Here is a 20,070-nt window from a genome sequence, read left to right as displayed (position 1 = left end):
TCTTTGGTAAATGCATACATTGAGCCAAAAATGATGACCAGGTATTTGCTACTGCATGTATGTACAATTGCTTCGCAATAACAACACAACAAAGACTCAGTGAAAGACAAAAACAATATTGCCAAGTGTGACAAACGTTGATGTCACTACAAACTTGCCTCAAGGTTAAGTTAAAAATATTGCACATATCTAATACTTTACAGTCACTGTAATACATTGTGACATGTCTAAAAGTATTCAATTAATGCACTAGTCATGCATACTAAAAATGCATACAAGTAATGCATACTAGTTTCTCAATTATACATCAATACTAATAATGCAGAGAATGTGGAAGGATTTCTCAATTATACATCAATACTAATAATGCAGAGAATGTAGAAGGATTTCTCAATTATACATCCATACAAGTAATGCAGAGAATGTGGAGGGATTTCTCAATTATACATCCATACAAATAATGCAGAGAATGTGGAAGGATTTCTCAATTATACATCCATACTAATAATGCAGAGAATGTGGAGGGATTTCTCAATTATACATCCATACAAATAATGCAGAGAATGTGGAAGGATTTCTCAATTATACATCCATACAAGTAATGCAGAGAATGTGGAAGGATTTCTCAATTATACATCCATACTAATAATGCAGAGAATGTGGAAGGATTTCTCAATTATACATCCATACAAGTAATGCAGAGAATGTGGAAGGATTTCTCAATTATACATCCATACTAATAATGCAGAGAATGTGGAATGATTTCTCAATTATACATCCATACAAATAATGCAGAGAATGTGGAAGGATTTCTCAATTATACATCCATACTAATAATGCAGAGAATGTGGAATGATTTCTCAATTATACATCCATACAAATAATGCAGAGAATGTGGAAGGATTTCTCAATTATACATCCATCCTAATAATGCAGAGAATGTGGAAGGATATCTCAATTATACATCCATACTAATAATGCAGAGAATGTGGAAGGATTTCTCAATTATACATCCATACTAATAATGCAGAGAATGTGGAAGGATTTCTCAATTATACATCCATACTAATAATGCAGAGAATGTGGAAGGATTTCTCAATTATACATCTAATAATGCAGAGAATGTAGAAGGATTTCTCAATTATACATCCATACTAATAATGCAGAGAATGTGGAAGGATTTCTCAATTATACATCCATACTAATAATGCAGAGAATGTGGAAGGATTTCTCAATTATACATCCATTCTAATAATGCAGAGAATGTGGAAGGATTTCTCAATTATACATCCATACTAATAATGCAGAGAATGTGGAAGGATTTCTCAATTATACATCAGTACAAGTAATACAGAGAATGTGGAAGGATTTCTCAATTATACATCCATACTAATAATGCAGAGAATGTGGAAGGATTTCTCAATTATACATCCATACTAATAATGCAGAGAATGTGGATTTCTCAATTATACATCCCTACAAGTTATGCAGAGAATGTGGAAGGATTTCTCAATTATACATCAATACTAATAATGCAGAGAATGTGGAAGGATTTCTCAATTATACATCAATACTAATAATGCAGAGAATGTGGAGGGATTTCTCAATTATACATCCATACTAATAATGCAGAGAATGTGGAAGGATTTCTCAATTATACATCCATACTAATAATGCAGAGAATGTGGAGGGATTTCTCAATTATACATCCATACAAATAATGCAGAGAATGTGGAAGGATTTCTCAATTATACATCCATACTAATAATGAAGAGAATGTGGAAGGATTTCTCAATTATACATCCATACTAATAGTGCAAAGAATGTGGAGGGATTTCTCAAGTATACATCCATACTAATAATGCAGAGAATGTTGAAGGATTTCTCAATTATACATCAATACAAGTAATGCAGAGAATTAGAGGGATTTCTCAATTATACATCCATACAAATAATGCAGAGAATGTGGAGGGATTTCTCAATTATACATCAATACTAATAATGCAGAGAATGTGGAAGGATTTCTCAATTATACATCCATACAAATAATGCAGAGAATGTGGAAGGATTTCTCAATTATACATCCATACTAATAATGCAGAGAATGTGGAAGGATATCTCAATTATACATCCATACTAATAATGCAGAGAATGTGGAAGGATTTCTCAATTATACATCCATACTAATAATGCAGAGAATGTGGAAGGATTTCTCAATTATACATCCATACTAATAATGCAGAGAATGTGGAAGGATTTCTCAATTATACATCCATACTAATAATGCAGAGAATGTGGAAGGATTTCTCAATTATACATCTAATAATGCAGAGAATGTAGAAGGATTTCTCAATTATACATCCATACTAATAATGCAGAGAATGTGGAAGGATTTCTCAATTATACATCCATACTAATAATGCAGAGAATGTGGAAGGATTTCTCAATTATACATCCATTCTAATAATGCAGAGAATGTGGAAGGATTTCTCAATTATACATCAGTACAAGTAATGCAGAGAATGTGGAAGGATTTCTCAATTATACATCCATACTAATAATGCAGAGAATGTGGAATGATTTCTCAATTATACATCCATACTAATAATGCAGAGAATGTGGAAGGATTTCTCAATTATACATCCATACTAATAATGCAGAGAATGTGGATTTCTCAATTATACATCCCTACAAGTAATGTAGAGAATGTGGAAGGATTTCTCAATTATACATCAATACTAATAATGCAGAGAATGTGGAAGGATTTCTCAATTATACATCAATACTAATAATGCAGAGAATGTGGAGGGATTTCTCAATTATACATCCATACTAATAATGCAGAGAATGTTGAAGGATTTCTCAATTATACATCCATACAAGTAATGCAGAGAATGTGGAGGGATTTCTCAATTATACATCCATACTAATAATGCAGAGAATATGGAAGGATTTCTCAATTATACATCCATACTAATAATGCAGAGAATGTGGAGGGATTTCACAATTATACATCCATACAAATAATGCAAAGAATGTGGAAGGATTTCTCAATTATACATCCATACTAATAATGAAGAGAATGTGGAAGGATTTCTCAATTATACATTCATACTAATAATGCAGAGAATGTGGAGGGATTTCTCAAGTATACATCCATACTAATAATGCAGAGAATGTTGAAGGATTTCTCAATTATACATCCATACTAATAATGCAGAGAATGTGGAAGGATTTCTCAATTATACATCCATACTAATAATGCAGAGAATGTGGAAGGAAAAAAATGAAGAGAATGTGGAAGGATTTCTCATTACACATCCATACTAATAATGCAGAGAATGTGGAGGGATTTCTCAAGTATACATCCATACTAATAATGCAGAGAATGTTGAAGGATTTCTCAATTATACATCAATACAAGTAATGCAGAGTATTAGAGGGATTTCTCAATTATACATCCATACTAATAATGCAGAGAATGTGGAGGGATTTCTCAATTATACATCCATACTAATAATGCAGAGAATGTGGAGGGATATCTCAATTATACATCCATACTAATAATGCAGAGAATGTTGAAGGATTTCTCAATTATACATCCATACAAATAATGCAGAGAATGTGGAAGGATATCTCAGTTAGGCATCCATATAATTTTAGTCTGACTTTTGGCAGCATTTTAGTCTTGATAAGTTATAATTCAAGAAAATAGAAGTGTTAGCAATGGTTCTATAGCTATTAAGGTTTTCAAGATATTCACCTTTCAAATATACTAATTCTGGAATGGAATGCTCCTTTAAGTCTAATTTGACCAGAAGGCTCCTCTGTGTTAATCCATTGTTTTATCTATTAACTTGGATAAAAGATATATTTTAAACTTCATATACACATCAGAGGTTTTAAGGATGATATTCAACACCATTTTCCCTTCCAAAATTTGTGAAATATTGTAATCATAAAAGTCTTGTCTTCCAGGAGCTTTCATGATGTATCTGAGGAACTGACCTAATGGTCTGTGGTCATTTAAATTGATGAACCTCACTTGTATAATGGGCCACGTTATAGAAATACATCCTGAACTTAAAGCAGAGTTAGACCATCTTGGAATGGTCTACAACATATCTTACTTAATTTAGTGTTCAAGTCTTTAATGAAGTGGGTGTGGAAAGATTTCTCAAATTATACATTTGTTTGATTATTGTTCTAAGTGTGGAAGGATTTTGGGATTATTAATCAAATGTAATGTAGTAAATGCACTGTCACTTGTTTCTTTCATTGCAACTTGTGCATCAAGTGATTGTCAAAAAATAACTGATTCTGTCCATACTGTTGAATGAACTGTTTGGTTACCTTGAGTTTCTTAATAAGTTGCTGGTGTTGCTTGCTCTCATCACCGGCTCCAGGGCTGGCTCCAGGGTCTGATGATAATGTGCTATTTATCAACACGTTCATCATATCAAGCACAGTAGTAAATAGTTCCCTAACAGATACAAAAACATTATTTATTAAGTATTCACCTTTGTTTGCAGTATCATGTCAGTGCAAAGCTTCACTATGAAAGCACATTGACATAAAATCAAGTGAAAATGGACATACAATTAGATTACACGACAAAATAAAAAAAACGCATATTTTAATTAACCAGAAAGGCAAAAGGCTTAGTGACTTCCCACCCTCCATGAGGACATGTCATACTACACAGAAGACAAGATTTTGAAGATTTGACCATTGTTGCAGCAATATACTTGCATGTGGATCTACATCACCAATGTAATTGATTAGAAGGTATTAAAACTTGGACCTCAAATGGCCATTTGATCTGCACACTGGAAATTTACTGATGACCCCCTATGGTAGCCCAATTGAAATTTTAAGTCCACATGCATCACTTTTAATATCATGGGTCACATATCTTGGCCTCATTTCACTCTGTCATATACTCCAAACATATCAGTCATTCTTGACAAAAGCAATTCCAATTTGAAGCAAGAAAAACTCTACCAATTTGTTTTGACTGCCAAAATACATCTGCTCAGGAATTAACCTCAAATATACCAATTGGGACATTTGCTTTAAAAGCACTTGCTAAAATATTACCAAAAGCTGACTTAAGCCTAATCTTAAGCAAAACTTGTTGACACTTAATATCTTTTACAAAATAAATTCCACATAATTGGCAGACAAAGCTCAGAGATTTGGCCCCTTGTTTGATTTATCTATTGATGGGCAATCCTCCAAGATCATATCATCCACTCGACCTTCTGACCTCCTTGTGGCCCAAAGTGATCAATAAAGTGGTTGTAAAGACAGCATAACAGAAATAGCTATTTGCTGCAAGTCTGGACCAATTTCATTCTTTGATCTATTGAACTGCAAACACCTTTTAGACCTCCACAAAAGTTAATAGCCATCTTGTATTCACTAAGATGAATCTACAAACCAAGTATGAATTTCACCCAAACTTCAATTTTGGATTTATTGTGCTTTAAATGTTTTCCAAATTTGACCTCTTGTTGACCTTAATCAACCTTTGACCGCCACAAGGAAACAGTGTTCTTTACTCACTAAGGTGGATCCGCATACCTAATGCGAATTCTATACAGGATTGGCCATTGGAGTTATATTTATAATAGTTTTATAGACTTTCACTTATGTTGGGCTCAAATAAACTTTGACCTCCATTGATATCAAAAGAGTAATCACCAAGGAAACCAACTTATTAATTATGAAGTTTAAACTAACACAACACTAGCGTTGTGCGGTAGTCGGATTTCACATAACCGGTAGTGTTGCAACATGAATCCTGGTATCGTAACTACAACCAAGATTTTCCTCAACTTTCATCTATGCTTCAAAGCACTTAGTTACGAGACTGTCAATGTCATACATTCAATATGCATAGCCTAGGCTATGTACATAACTCTTACACGCACGGTTATAACAAAAGACAAAACAAAAAAAACCCTGCTCTATTAGGGCCTTTGTTTTTTAACATACGCTTTCAGAAAGAAAAGCATGAACCTTGGAAAAAAGCAACCCACACCATCCTTCATTCATACTGGAGGTAGGATATAAGATTAACACGTTCGCACATGGATTAAACTTGTAATCCGTACACAAACAGAAATTGGGGATTCCCCACTATTCAATGATATTGGAATAGGGTAACCCTTGAAGTTCAAAAGTTCACAATGAAAAGTTTTCAACTATCAACAAGTCACCACGTGTTTGGAACTTCAGACAATAAGAATGTAACATAGGGGCTACATAAATACGGGATTATAAACTATATACATAAGAATAGTACAGATTTATTTATATCGTTAATCGGCTGTTCTTTACTCCAGAAAATATACTTTCAATACGTACAATATCCATCTTTCGTACAAAAGTTCTTAAAAATTAAAAAAAGTAGCGAAAGATATAAATGACATAGTGGAACCCCTGCATTAATAAACGAATCCATTTCATTACAGCATCAAATCTCAAGTACCGTACGGCACTGTGCGTACCAGTACCGTATCCTAGGCTATAATAATATACAGTCCCGGGCGAAGATGGATTTAAACTGAATATAATCCCTGCGGTTTTGGCTCAAAATTGATTAAGTCGTAATAATTATAATACCAAAATGAGGTGAGATAAATAAGGGTAAGATTTTGTACATGGGAACCTTGACAATCATGGTTTGAAGGAAGGATAAATAATGAAGATTTTGGAATAATTTTGTGGTCCTGAAACATGCTGAGCCCAAGTAACGTTCGATATTTGGTGTAGCTTAGGTCCAAATTACTATGTGAAAAGTTGATTTGTTAATATATAGGTCTAGGCCAATACGTAAATTGATCAGATATTATTCAAACTAAGAACAAAAAACCCAGAAATAAACATGTTTTCTTTTCTTTATTTCTAATAGTAACAAGTAGATATTTTATTATGTCCGGGAATCCCGGGAATGATACCGAAACGAATGTAATAACCGGTTGTTTTCCCAATGTGATACCAGGATTCACTTGACTACCGGGATCCCGCACAACGCTACACAACACATACACCAACTATCAAATTCAGTCAGTGTACTTTTTAAGATATTGTGTTTACAAGCAGTGTCACATACACACACACACACCATCACAACCATATAGATTCATGTTGCCTCCGGCAAGGAATCAAAAAGCTTTGAAACAAACTACAAAAGAATGTTGATAAGTTAGATATTAATACACCTAAACCAACAAGGTAGGGCTTAAGCTTAATACATCACCAACATGATGATGCTAGGAGTAATATGTGACCCAGCATGGTTAGATTTAAATTAATATGTAACCAACATGATGAGGTTGAAATTAATATTTAACATACATGATGAAATTTAAATGAACAAATCTGGTGGGATTTACTTGAAATGTAAATAAGATGTCACTTACGGTGTGGATTTAACATCTATAGGACCAGATGTTATTAGCTGGAGAAGTAGAATAGCAAACTCTGTTGTCCAAGTATTACTTCTCATGATTGTGTCAAACATATTGCCAACCTATAGATGAAAAAAGTAAGAGGTTATTTAATATTGACGGTCCGCTGATGTAAACACACTATTATTACAGCAACCTTAGAGTAACTGACAAAATATTGTGGGTGCTGTTTTTACTTACTTAGAAGTACCCACCAATCATCAGCCATTCTCAGCCACAATGTTCCACAATGTTAAGCAAAGCAGAAATAAAAACAAAGCTTGTTACAATACATTTGAAATCCCTCTTTAAAACTTCTTCAAAATAACTGAATTCATTCATTACATAATTACATGACATAAGTACATAGTATAGGTACTGTACATAACATAAGTTCATAACATAAGGTACTTGTAAATAATTCAACTTGGCTAGTTGTTCTATGCAACATTTGATACTTTGTTTGTATATATGCTCTAAGACTTGTACTTGTTTAAAAGAATACAAACACAGTAGGAAGGAGATCTGAGCTCCAGCGAGGGCAACTGGAGATGTTCAGTGTAGCATAAGGACAAGGATCAATTAAGGCTGTACTGCTATGGGAGAATGTGTTAACCTGGTTGCTGAGGTCATACTTTACCAGATGATTATAATAATTCTTTGGATTCTGTATATTAAAACATATATTGTGGCTGGAATGACTGGCAGGTGTGAGGGCAAAACAGAAAAGGGTTTTGAATTAGCTACACGGCCTGGCTTCCATCACTAGGGTATAACACTTTCCTGTTTGATATGTACACCTAGAGTTATATAATATTTTTTATATTTTCTTCCTAGGATTGGCTGTTCATATACACATGTGTATAACCCACATGTATACACATGAGTGCAACCCATGAGCATAACCCATACAATACACATGAGTGCAACCCACAAGTATCAGCCATGCAATGCACATGAGTATAACCCATGAGTATAACCCATACAATACACATGAGTACAACCCATGAGTATAACCATACAATACACATGAGTACAACCCATGAGTATAACCATACAATACACATGAGTACAACCCATAAGTATAACCATACAATACACATGAGTACAACCCATAAGTATCACCCATACAATACACATGAGTGCAACCCATGAGCATAATCCATACAACACACATGAGTACAACCCATGAGCATAATCCATACAACACACATGAGTACAACCCATAACTATCACCCATACAATACACATGAGTGCAACCCATGAGCATAATCCATACAATACACATGAGTATAACCCATGAGCATAATCCATACAACACACATGAGTGCAACCCATGAGCATAATCCATACAATACACATGAGTATAACCCATGAGCATAATCCATACAATACACATGAGTGCAACCCATGAGCATAATCCATACAACACACATGAGTACAACCCATGAGTATAACCATACAATACACATGAGTACAACCCATAAGTATCACCCATACAATACACATGAGTGCAACCCATGAGCATAATCCATACAACACACATGAGTGCAACCCATGAGTATCACCCATACAATACACATGAGTGCAACCCATGAGCATAATCCATACAATACACATGAGTACAACCCATGAGTATAACCATACAATACACATGAGTACAACCCATAAGTATCACCCATACAATACACATGGGTGCAACCCATGAGCATAATCCATACAATACACATGAGTACAACCCATGAGTATAACCATACAATACACATGAGTACAACCCATAAGTATCACCCATACAATACACATGAGTGCAACCCATGAGCATAATCCATACAATACACATGAGTACAACCCATGAGTATAACCATACCTTACACATGAGTATAACCCATTTTGAAATTATTCACCATTAAAACATGCAAAAATGACTGGAATGTTCATTAAATTTAAATTAATGATGTGTTTGCTTTTCAGTCCATGTATTAAAGATCAATTCACTGTTTTACACATTCTCAGAATTCAGACAAAATTGTTGCTTTTTCAACAAATAAATGTAAGAAATATCACCTAGACTGGCAGGAGTGATTACTAACATTTACAACATATTTATTCAACATTAATGTTGTGCCTATATATCATCCTCAAAGTTAAATAAAAACTGTACAACAATGAAAGAAGAATGAAACTTACTAAGCTGAGTCTCAGCTGAAGGGCTTCATGCATCAACTGATGGCTTTTTGGATCTTCCCATCGATCCTGGGAAGGAGATTAAACATGAACTGAACCAGAGCACCACTATATTGAAGCTCAATTTACTTTTATAAAGTGACTCTATGAAAGATACCATTCCATGTTGTCTGTGTGTGTAACAGTTAATAACCCAATTTGTCATCATGTTGCTTGTGACAAAACTGTCCTCTTTCAAATATGGAAGCTTGAACCCATAGGCCATACTTCCTTTGGAAGAAAAACAATTTTAAACTTCAAAGGTTTAGCTTGGCTTTGTCAAAATCCTGCAAGGAAATCCAACTGTTGTGATTGGCAGAATACATCCACTACATTGCAGTACTCCCACTTTATATCAATTGAGTAACAGACCCATCAGACATTCTCTTTAACAACTAAATGCAGGCAAGTACTGACTCAAGCCCATTCTTCATAAACAGTTTTGACAATTACTTTCCCTTAAACATAAATTTCTGAACACTTAATTGAGATCAAACCTGAGCATAGTTTGACCCAGGCTGGATTTAACTTATCATGGGCATTATTATCATATACTATGACAACACTTGACCTTTTTGACATCAACAAAACAAACACTGATGCCGTGGCTTGTTAACGAGAGGGTGCAAAGACTGCTGACAACAATCACCATGCACTGCAACCGATTTCATGTTTTCCTCTGTAGCAAGCTCAAGATGAACCCTGACAACCAATTTCATGTTTTCCTCTGTAACAAGCTCAAGATGACCCCTGACAACCAATTTCATGTTTTCCTCTGTAACAAGCTCAAGATGACCCCTGACAACCAATTTCATGTTTTCCTCTGTAACAAGCTCAAGATGAACCCTGACAACCAATTTCATGGTTTCCTCTGTAACAAGCTCAAGATGACCCCTGACAACCAATTTCATGTTTTCCTCTGTAACAAGCTCAAGATGACCCCTGACAACCAATTTCATGTTTTCCTCTGTAACAAGCTCAAGATGACCCCTGACAACCAATTTCATGTTTTCCTCTGTAACAAGCTCAAGATGACCCCTGACAACCAATTTCATGTTTTCCTCTGTAACAAGCTCAAGATGACCCCTGACAATCAATTTCATGTTTTCCTTTGTAACAAGCCAAGATGACCCCTGACAATCAATTTCATGTTTTCCTCTGTAACAAGCTCAAGATGACCCCTGACAACCAATTTCATGTATTCCTCTGTAACAAGCTCAAGATGACCCCTGACAACCAATTTCATGTTTTCCTCTGTAACAAGCTCAAGATGACCCCTGACAACCAATTTCATGTTTTCCTCTGTAACAATCTCAAGATGACCCCTGACAACCAATTTCATGTTTTCCTCTGTAACAAGCTCAAGATGACCACTGACAACCAATTTCATGTTTTCCTCTGTAACAAGCTCAAGATGACCCCTGACAACCAATTTCATGTTTTCCTCTGTAACAATCTCAAAATGACCACTGACAACCAATTTCATGTTTTCCTCTGTAACAATCTCAAGATGACCCCTGACAACCAATTTCATGTATTCCTCTGTAACAAGCTCAAGATGACCACTGACAACCAATTTCATGTTTTCCTCTGTAACAAGCTCAAGATGACCCCTGAACTATCTTTCTGTACTGCATATTGTCACTTCATAGACTGAGCTCTTTAAGGCAATGTTGTTGAAAATCTGAACAAGCCTCAAGAAGAACAGCAGGTTTCAAGTATTCTTCCTTTTTGCTGCATCATATGACCTTTGACCTCACATTACTGTGTCCTTTCCTTTAACCCACTATCAGCTGATTATTGTTAGCAACTTTGGTCAACTATAGTTTCACGTCAAAGAAAGATCCACTTGAAAAATATTCATACTTTAGTTAATAAGGACCTGAAACAACCATTTACCTCTTACCCTTGTACCACTTTTGTAACCCTTCACCAATTGACCACTACTACAAATTGTCTGGCCAGATCAAAGTCCTAGGAGAAGAAGCATTTTATAGGATTTCATGTTTGGGCATGTCATCCCCCAAATGAACTTTGATCTCCTGTTTGTGTAATCTTAAATGAAGCCACATTGGGACCACAACCAGTACAAGCTAAAAACTTTAGCACATGGTAGGTTCTTGAAGCTCTAACATATGTATGTGACAAAACCAGAGTTACTTACATCTTTGGGTGTCTGTAAGAACTGAGTGAGCTGAGTTTGTAGTGATGTCAGGAGTCCTTCCTTTTGATCATCCTGACCTTTCAAGCATGTCAATACGAGGGACAGTAATGGCTGCGGACTTGCTAAAGACATTTGATTACTACATAGAAGATAAAAGTTATCAATCAGCAATGGACTATCTTCAGTGAATAGAAGAAACTATGACCTTGTCCTGGCCATTGGCAAATCCATACACTAACAATCTGTATGTTACCAATCAATATCCCAACAATGTGTATGCTAACAATCTGTACACTAACAAACTGTATGCTAACAAACTGTATGCTAAAAATCTGTATGCTAACAATCTGTATGCTAACAATCTGTATGCTAATAATCTGTATGCTAACAATCTGTATGCTACCAATCAATATCCCAACAATGTGTATGCTAACAATCTGTATGCTAACAATCTGTATGTTACCAATCAATATCCCAACAATCTGTATGATAACAATCTGTATGCTAAATATATGTATGCTAACAATCTATACACTAACAATCTGTATGTTACCAATCAATATCCCAACAATCTGTATGATAACAATCTGTATGCTAAATATATGTATGCTAACAATCTATACACTAACAATCTGTATGTTACCAATCAATATCCCAACAATCTGTATAATAACAATCTGTATGCTAAATATATTTATGCTAACAATCTGTATGCTAACAATCTGTGCGCTAACAATCTGTATGCTAATAATCTGTATGCTAACAATCTGTATGTTACCAATCAATATCCCAACAATCTGTATGCTAACAATCTGTACGCTAACAATCTGTATGTGACCAATCAATATCCCAACAATGTGTATGCTAACAATCTGTACGCTAGCAATCTGTATGTTACCAATCCATATCCCAACAATCTGTATAATAACAATCTGTATACTAACAATCTGTACGCTAACAATCTGTATGTGACCAATCAATATCCCAACAATGTGTATGCTAACAATCTGTACGCTAGCAATCTGTATGTTACCAATCCATATCCCAACAATCTGTATAATAACAATCTGTATACTAACAATCTGTATGCTAACAATCTGTATGCTAAAAATATGTATGCTCACAATCTGTATGCTAACAATCTGTATGCTAACAATCTGTATGCTAACAATCTGTATGCTAACAATCTGTATGTTACCAATCAATATCCCACAATCTGTATACTAACAATCTGTATGCTAACAATCTGTATGCTAACAATCTGTATGTTACCAATCAATATCCCAACAATCTGTATACTAACAATCTGTATGCTAACAATCTGTATGTTACCAATCAATATCCCATCAATCTGTATACTAACAATCTGTATGCTAAAAATATGTATGCTCACAATCTGTATGCTAACAATCTGTATACTAACAATCTGTATGCTAACAATCTGTATGCTAACAATCTGTATGTTACCAATCAATATCCCATCAATCTGTATACTAACAATCTGTATGCTAAAAATATGTATGCTCACAATCTGTATGCTAACAATCTGTATACTAACAATCTGTATGCTAACAATCTGTATGCTAACAATCTGTATGTTACCAATCAATATCCCATCAATCTGTATACTAACAATCTGTTTGCTAACAATCTGTACGCTAGCAATCTGTATACTAACAACCTGTATGCTGATAATCTGTATGCTAACAATCTGTATACTAACAAAATGTATGCTAACAATCTGTATGCTAACAATCTGTATGCTGATAATCTGTATGCTAACAATCTGTATACTAACAATCTGTATACTAACAAAATGTATGCTAACAATCTGTATGCTAACAATCTGTATGTTAAAAATATGTATGCTCACAAAATGTATGCTAACAATCTGTATGTTACCAATCAATATCCCATCAATCTGTATACTAACAATCTGTATGCTAAATATATGTATGCTCACAATCTGTATGCTAACAATCTGTGCGCTAACAATCTGTATGCTAAAAATATGTATGCTAACAATCTGTATACTTACAATCTGTATGCTAACAATGTGTATGTTACCAATCAATATCCCAACAATCTGTATACTTACAATCTGTATGCTAAAAATATGTATGCTCACAATCTGTACGCTAACAATCTGTATACTAACAAAATGTATGCTAACAATCTGTTATACTAAATATAACATATTTTAATATTGTTTATACATATTACTGTAATTAAAGCATTAAACTAAGTCAAACAGGCTAAACATGAACAGAGCAAAGACGCTCATCAGTGCTACAACCAATAAATAATCAATGTAAGTGTCCTATCAATGAGTTTTACTTCAAGTGGTTTAGTCCTTATCTGTAAATATGCAAATTTTAAGTAATGAACCAAAAAAGATACAAATGAACCTGGGTTATGCAGTGGTAAACTGGGTGCAAAATCCAACAACACTTATGCAAAAAGCATCAAGAGAGAATGGATCCCTATCATCACCAAAAACTCCATAATATTGCTGCAAACTACCAAACACAACAACACATATATTCAAAATAGCAAAATCTTGTGCAAGGTTTATGTGCATAGGTCTAACAAAAGAGATGACACCATAAAACTATTTTCAAACAAACCTTCTTTTTTCTTGCTTGTCTTTGCTACCAGGCTTTGCGGTCCATGTCTGGCCAACACTCTCTAATATGGTTGCTGCCGACCTCAAGACCCTCCCTTGGACACTGCCCGATAACTTAGATATCAGTGGTGCAACCAGCCAAATGCTATTTCGTTCCTGTTCTTGTCTGCATAACAGAAATAACATGATGGTAAGTATTTTAAAGTAGTATTTTCTGGTGTCAAATCAGTTAAGATCAGCAAAATAGCATCAGGATCTCCATCCACAATGATCATGGATACACACTATCTAGCATTCTAACACTGTAACCCTATCTAACATTCTGACGTTTGTTCTATATTCAGGAAATTAGAGCAGAAAAAAAGATACAACAGAAGTAAAAAATTGCAGTACCAATCCTGCTCTTGATTGCTATTGGCCTGATGACCAACTGATTACCAAGTGGGTTTAACATTTCTTAAAAGATACTATAAACATGAGTATTTGCAGCTTGAGATCCTGCATACATAATCTCAGCTGTCCTGCTCTCATCGTTATGAATTCAAACACAGACATTTATGATAAAAGAGAGATGCTCAAATTTCTGTTCTTCATAACAAGAGTTGTCATAGCAGGACTTAATTATTGCAATAAGGATCTGTTGAATTGCTACATACCTTCTTTTAACTGATCACCCAATGTTTCACTTCTTGAGATAATTGTGTTTGAAACATGTTTATATTGTGAGCACAAGGTTGTAATGATGGGAAATGGGTGTTGACATCCAAACACATTGAGGTACTTCAATCAGCAAAAGGTATCAACATGTAGAGAGGTCAAGTTAGGTTGCTATTTTTGCTAAAATGTGCAAAACGTTACCTACATTGACTTCCGCTGACATTAAATTACCTATGATCTACAGTAAAGACAAAAGGCTTCTAGCGATTAATAGTAAGACTCCACACAAACATGAAAAAGGTAGCAATTGTTAGACAAACAGAAACTTGACACCAAGCTGCTCTCAATGAGGAATTTTTACCTCTTGCGACTTGCTTTTGTTGGTTTTGATTTGTTTCCACTCTGCTGATGATGAAAGACCTCCATTGTTGCCTTGGATATGTTATCCAGAAGGACTAGTTCTGACTGACCACTGGACTGTTTCAACATCAGCTGTAGCTCCAAGAGTGAGATACGTAATGTCCATTGATCAAGGGTCTGAAATATTCAAGAGTCATTAAAGATAACCTTATTCAAATTAAGAGGTCATAATTTTCACATAGCATGTCTTTTTTGTGTCTTGAACAGACAATGAATTGTACTATATGTCCTTTATGCAATCCTTTATGGTTTCGGAATGACAAGCCAATATGAAACTAAACAATAACAAATAAACAAATTAATAAATTGAAGTGATCACATTACCTACCTTAAGAATTCTTTCTATTGTCTGCTTTTGTTCATTGTCAGATGTTTTTGCTCCAATGGATGGTACTCCATTAGGGTAGCAAATCAGGTGTAGCAGGTAGTGCATCTGAGGAAGAAAAAAAAAAATCAAGTCCACGACCATACAGGTCACAGGGAACAAACCATACAATTTTCCACTTTAATGAGCTTTTCTGGTGACAGGTAATGTAACTCTTATCTTACTATACATGTATAAAAAAATATTAAACATGGTTAGTTGTAGTCACTATCTCAATTCCTTGTACCTAACTCCAGATATGGTTGGTTAAAATGTCGTTTATTGAATTGCTTAGCACCCAATTCTTGCAGAAGGAGTTGATCAACGTAGGTGTCTGTGATGTCATCATGACAGCTGTCCTCTTTACTTCCATTACAACTTTTTTGATTATTTATCCTTAATATGTGACACAATTGGAATGTTTGCTAAATCACATAAATTGTTTAATATAATGTACTACAAGTATGTCAGATCAGTTACATACTGTGACAGATGTGACTGTGACATACTGTGACTGTGACATACTGTGACAGACATACTATTACAGACTTTTAACATGCTATGGTACATGTATGTCAGATCAAAGATTATTCATAACTAATAGATTATTACCCCGCTTCTGTATATGTATGTCAGATCAAAGAGTATTCATAGCTAACAGAGTATTACACCTTACTTTCCCCCTTCTGTATATGTATGTCAGATCAAAGATTATTCATAGCTAACAGATTATAACCCTGCTTCTGTATATGTATGTCAGATCAAAGATTATTCATAGCTAACAGAATATTACAGATTACTATCCAGCTTCTGTATATGTATGTCAGATCAAAGATTATTCATAACTAACAGATTATTACAGATACTATCCCGCTTCTGTATATGTATGTCAGATCAAAGATTATTCATAGCTGATAGATTATTACCCCTCTTCTGTAAATGTATGTCAGATCAAAGATTATTCATAGCTAACAGAATATAACAGATTACTTCCCCGCTTCTGTATATATATGTCAGATCAAAGATTATTCATAGCTAACAGATTATTACCCTGCTTCTGTATATGTATGTCAGATCAAAGATTATTCATAGCTAACAGAATATAACAGATTACTTCCCCGCTTCTGTATATATATGTGAGATCCAGGATTATTCATAGCTAACATATTATTACAGATTACTTCCCCCCTTCTGTATATGTATGTCAGATCAAAGATTATTCATAGCTAACAGATTGTAACAGATTACTATCACGCTTCAGTATATGTATGTCAGATGAAAGATTATTCATAGCTAACAGATTATTACCCTGCTTCTGTATATGTATGTCAGATCAAAGATTATTCATAGCTAACAGATTGTAACAGATTACTATCCCGCTTCTGTATATGTATGTCAGATCAAAGATTATTCATAGCTAACAGATTATTACCCTGCTTCTGTATATGTATGTCAGATGAAAGATTATTCATAGCTAACAGAATATAACAGATTACTTCCCCGCTTCTGTATATGTATGTCAGATGAAAGATTATTCATAGCTAACAGATTATAACAGATTACTTCCCCTGCTTCTGTATATGTATGTCAGATCAAAGATTATTCATAGCTAACATATTATTACAGATTACTTCCCCCCTTCTGAATATGTATGTGAGATCAAAGATTATTCATAGCTAACAGATTATTACCCTGCTTCTGTATATGTATGTGAGATCAAAGATTATTCATAGCTAACAGATTATAACAGATTACTATCCCGCTTCTGTATATGTATGTCAGATCCAGGATTATTCATAGCTAACAGATTATAACAGATTACTTCCCCGCTTCTGTATATGAATGTCAGATCCAGGATTATTTATAGCTAACAGATTATTACCCTGCTTCTGTATATGTATGTCAGATCAAAGATTATTCATAGCTAACATATTATTACAGATTACTTCCCCCCTTCTGAATATGTATGTGAGATCAAAGATTATTCATAGCTAACAGATTATTACCCTGCTTCTGTATATGTATGTGAGATCAAAGATTATTCATAGCTAACAGATTATAACAGATTACTATCCCGCTTCTGTATATGTATGTCAGATCCAGGATTATTCATAGCTAACAGATTATAACAGATTACTTCCCCGCTTCTGTATATGAATGTCAGATCAAAGATTATTCATAGCTAACAGATTATTACCCTGCTTCTGTATATGTATGTCAGATCAAAGATTATTCATAGCTAACAGATTATAACAGATTATTACCCTGCTTCTGTATATGTATGTCAGATCAAAGATTATTCATAGCTAACAGATTATTACCCTGCTTCTGTATATGTATGTCAGATCAAAGATTATTCATAGCTAACAGATTATTACCCTGCTTCTGTATATGTATGTCAGATCAAAGATTATTCATAGCTAACAGAATATTACAGATTACTACCCCGCTTCTGTATATGTATGTCAGATCAAAGATTATTCATAGCTAACAGATTATTACCCTGCTTCTGTATATGTATGTCAGATCAAAGATTATTCATAGCTAACAGAATATTACAGATTACTACCCCGCTTCTGTATATGTATGTCAGATCAAAGATTATTCATAGCTAACAGATTATTACCCTGCTTCTGTATATGTATGTCAGATCCAGGATTATTCATAGCTAACAGATTATTACAGATTATTACCCTGCTTCTGTATATGTATGTCAGATCAAAGAGTATTCATAGCTAACAGATTATTACAGATTACTATCCCCCCTTCTGTATATGTATGTCAGATCAAAGATTATTCATAGCTAACAGATTGTAACAGATTACTATCCCGCTTCTGTATATGTATGTGAGATCCAGGATTATTTATAGCTAACAGATTATTACCCTGCTTCTGTATATGTATGTCAGATCAAAGAGTATTCATAGCTAACAGATTATTACAGATTACTATCCCGCTTCTGTATATGTATGTCAGATCAAAGATTATTCATAGCTAACAGATAACTACAGATTACTAACCTGCTTCTGAGATAAAAGTTGATCAAGTAATACTTCTGCAGTTAATAGACGCTCTGGTTCTTTCAGACAGATTTCTCTAACACATTCCTGAGCACAAATAGTCTTTAAAGTGTACTTGGCATATGTTCTAAGGGAGGCTGATTCAATGGTGCTTCCAGACCTATTTCCTAGAGGGGAGGCATCTTCAGGAGTGATGTCCTCTGCAGTGTCAAACAGGCTGGATCCACCACCACCATCTTCACCTGAATCACCTGTCATAGAAAAACTGACCATATTGACCTCAGATGACAATAAATTCTAACTGATACTCTAAACAGATCATAATTGCAATTATTAAAAAATTGATTTTATCTATGGCCTTATTTGTACTTGAACTCGGAGCAAGCAGGTGCAACCACCTCAGAGAGAAGGCATAGTTTTGATCACTTCAAAATGGAACTTGGAGCAAGCAGGTGTGATGTCATCAGTGGGAAGACAATGGGACTGCCGAGTTACTTTTGAACATGACTTTTAATAGCACTACGAGGTTGTACCTAACACTACCCAGTGGAACAATGTTCTTATAGTCAACACTAACACTACTTCAGGTATAAGACATGTTACTTATTATTGACACAGAAGAACAGGTGAGGCCAATAGGGTTAAGATTAACATTAACACTAGCTAAGATGTAAGATACATTTATACAAGCAGGTCAGGAAATGAGATATTTCCAAGTAACTAAATGTTATAGTTAATGGAATGTGATGGAATTCTTATCACTGCGCATGCAGTATTATTTTTTACCTGGATAGTAGCAAGTTTTTACATATCCATCACTGATATGTTTCATTTCTATCGGACCTACCAATCAGAAGTAGAGCTTTAAGAACTCCAACTAATGGATCCACACTGATCCCCCGGTGAGCTGCTTCAAGTAGATGACGATCACAAGAGCTGAGAATACTGATCCATTTCTGTTCATCAGGTTGGCTGGAAACAGTGCCACCCACCAATGAAGAGCAAAACAGTCTCAGAAGAAGATGGCACATGAGGCGGGCACCAGGCTCTGCATCTGTGTCCATCTCAACAGCTCCTGTGTGAGAATTAAACTAAGGTATCACACCTCCTGTGTAGGAACACAAACTACAATAGCAAAG

At 34.7% G+C, this 20,070-nt stretch overlaps 1 protein-coding gene across 3 annotated transcripts in view; it reads right to left on the bottom strand.

The window, feature by feature from the left end:
* The window catches only part of LOC139975329 (mediator of RNA polymerase II transcription subunit 12-like protein), a 93,230-nt gene that overhangs the window by 24,270 nt on the left and 48,890 nt on the right, over nt 1-20,070 (bottom strand). For all 3 annotated transcript variants that reach the window (XM_071983183.1, XM_071983181.1, XM_071983184.1), the window contains 9 exons: nt 19,779-20,006; nt 18,932-19,182; nt 15,876-15,980; nt 15,489-15,664; nt 14,472-14,636; nt 11,845-11,983; nt 9,645-9,710; nt 7,431-7,540; nt 4,354-4,483 (listed from right to left, as the gene is read on the bottom strand). In XM_071983183.1, the coding sequence (XP_071839284.1) occupies nt 4,354-4,483; nt 7,431-7,540; nt 9,645-9,710; nt 11,845-11,983; nt 14,472-14,636; nt 15,489-15,664; nt 15,876-15,980; nt 18,932-19,182; nt 19,779-20,006 (1,370 nt within the window). The remainder of the gene's footprint in view (nt 1-4,353; nt 4,484-7,430; nt 7,541-9,644; nt 9,711-11,844; nt 11,984-14,471; nt 14,637-15,488; nt 15,665-15,875; nt 15,981-18,931; nt 19,183-19,778; nt 20,007-20,070) is intronic.

This window comes from Apostichopus japonicus, chromosome 10 (genome assembly GCF_037975245.1).
Source record: "Apostichopus japonicus isolate 1M-3 chromosome 10, ASM3797524v1, whole genome shotgun sequence".
Lineage (NCBI taxonomy): Eukaryota > Metazoa > Echinodermata > Holothuroidea > Aspidochirotida > Stichopodidae > Apostichopus > Apostichopus japonicus.
Note: the sequence above shows the minus strand (reverse complement) of the source record. Positions and strands in the feature narration are given on the sequence as shown.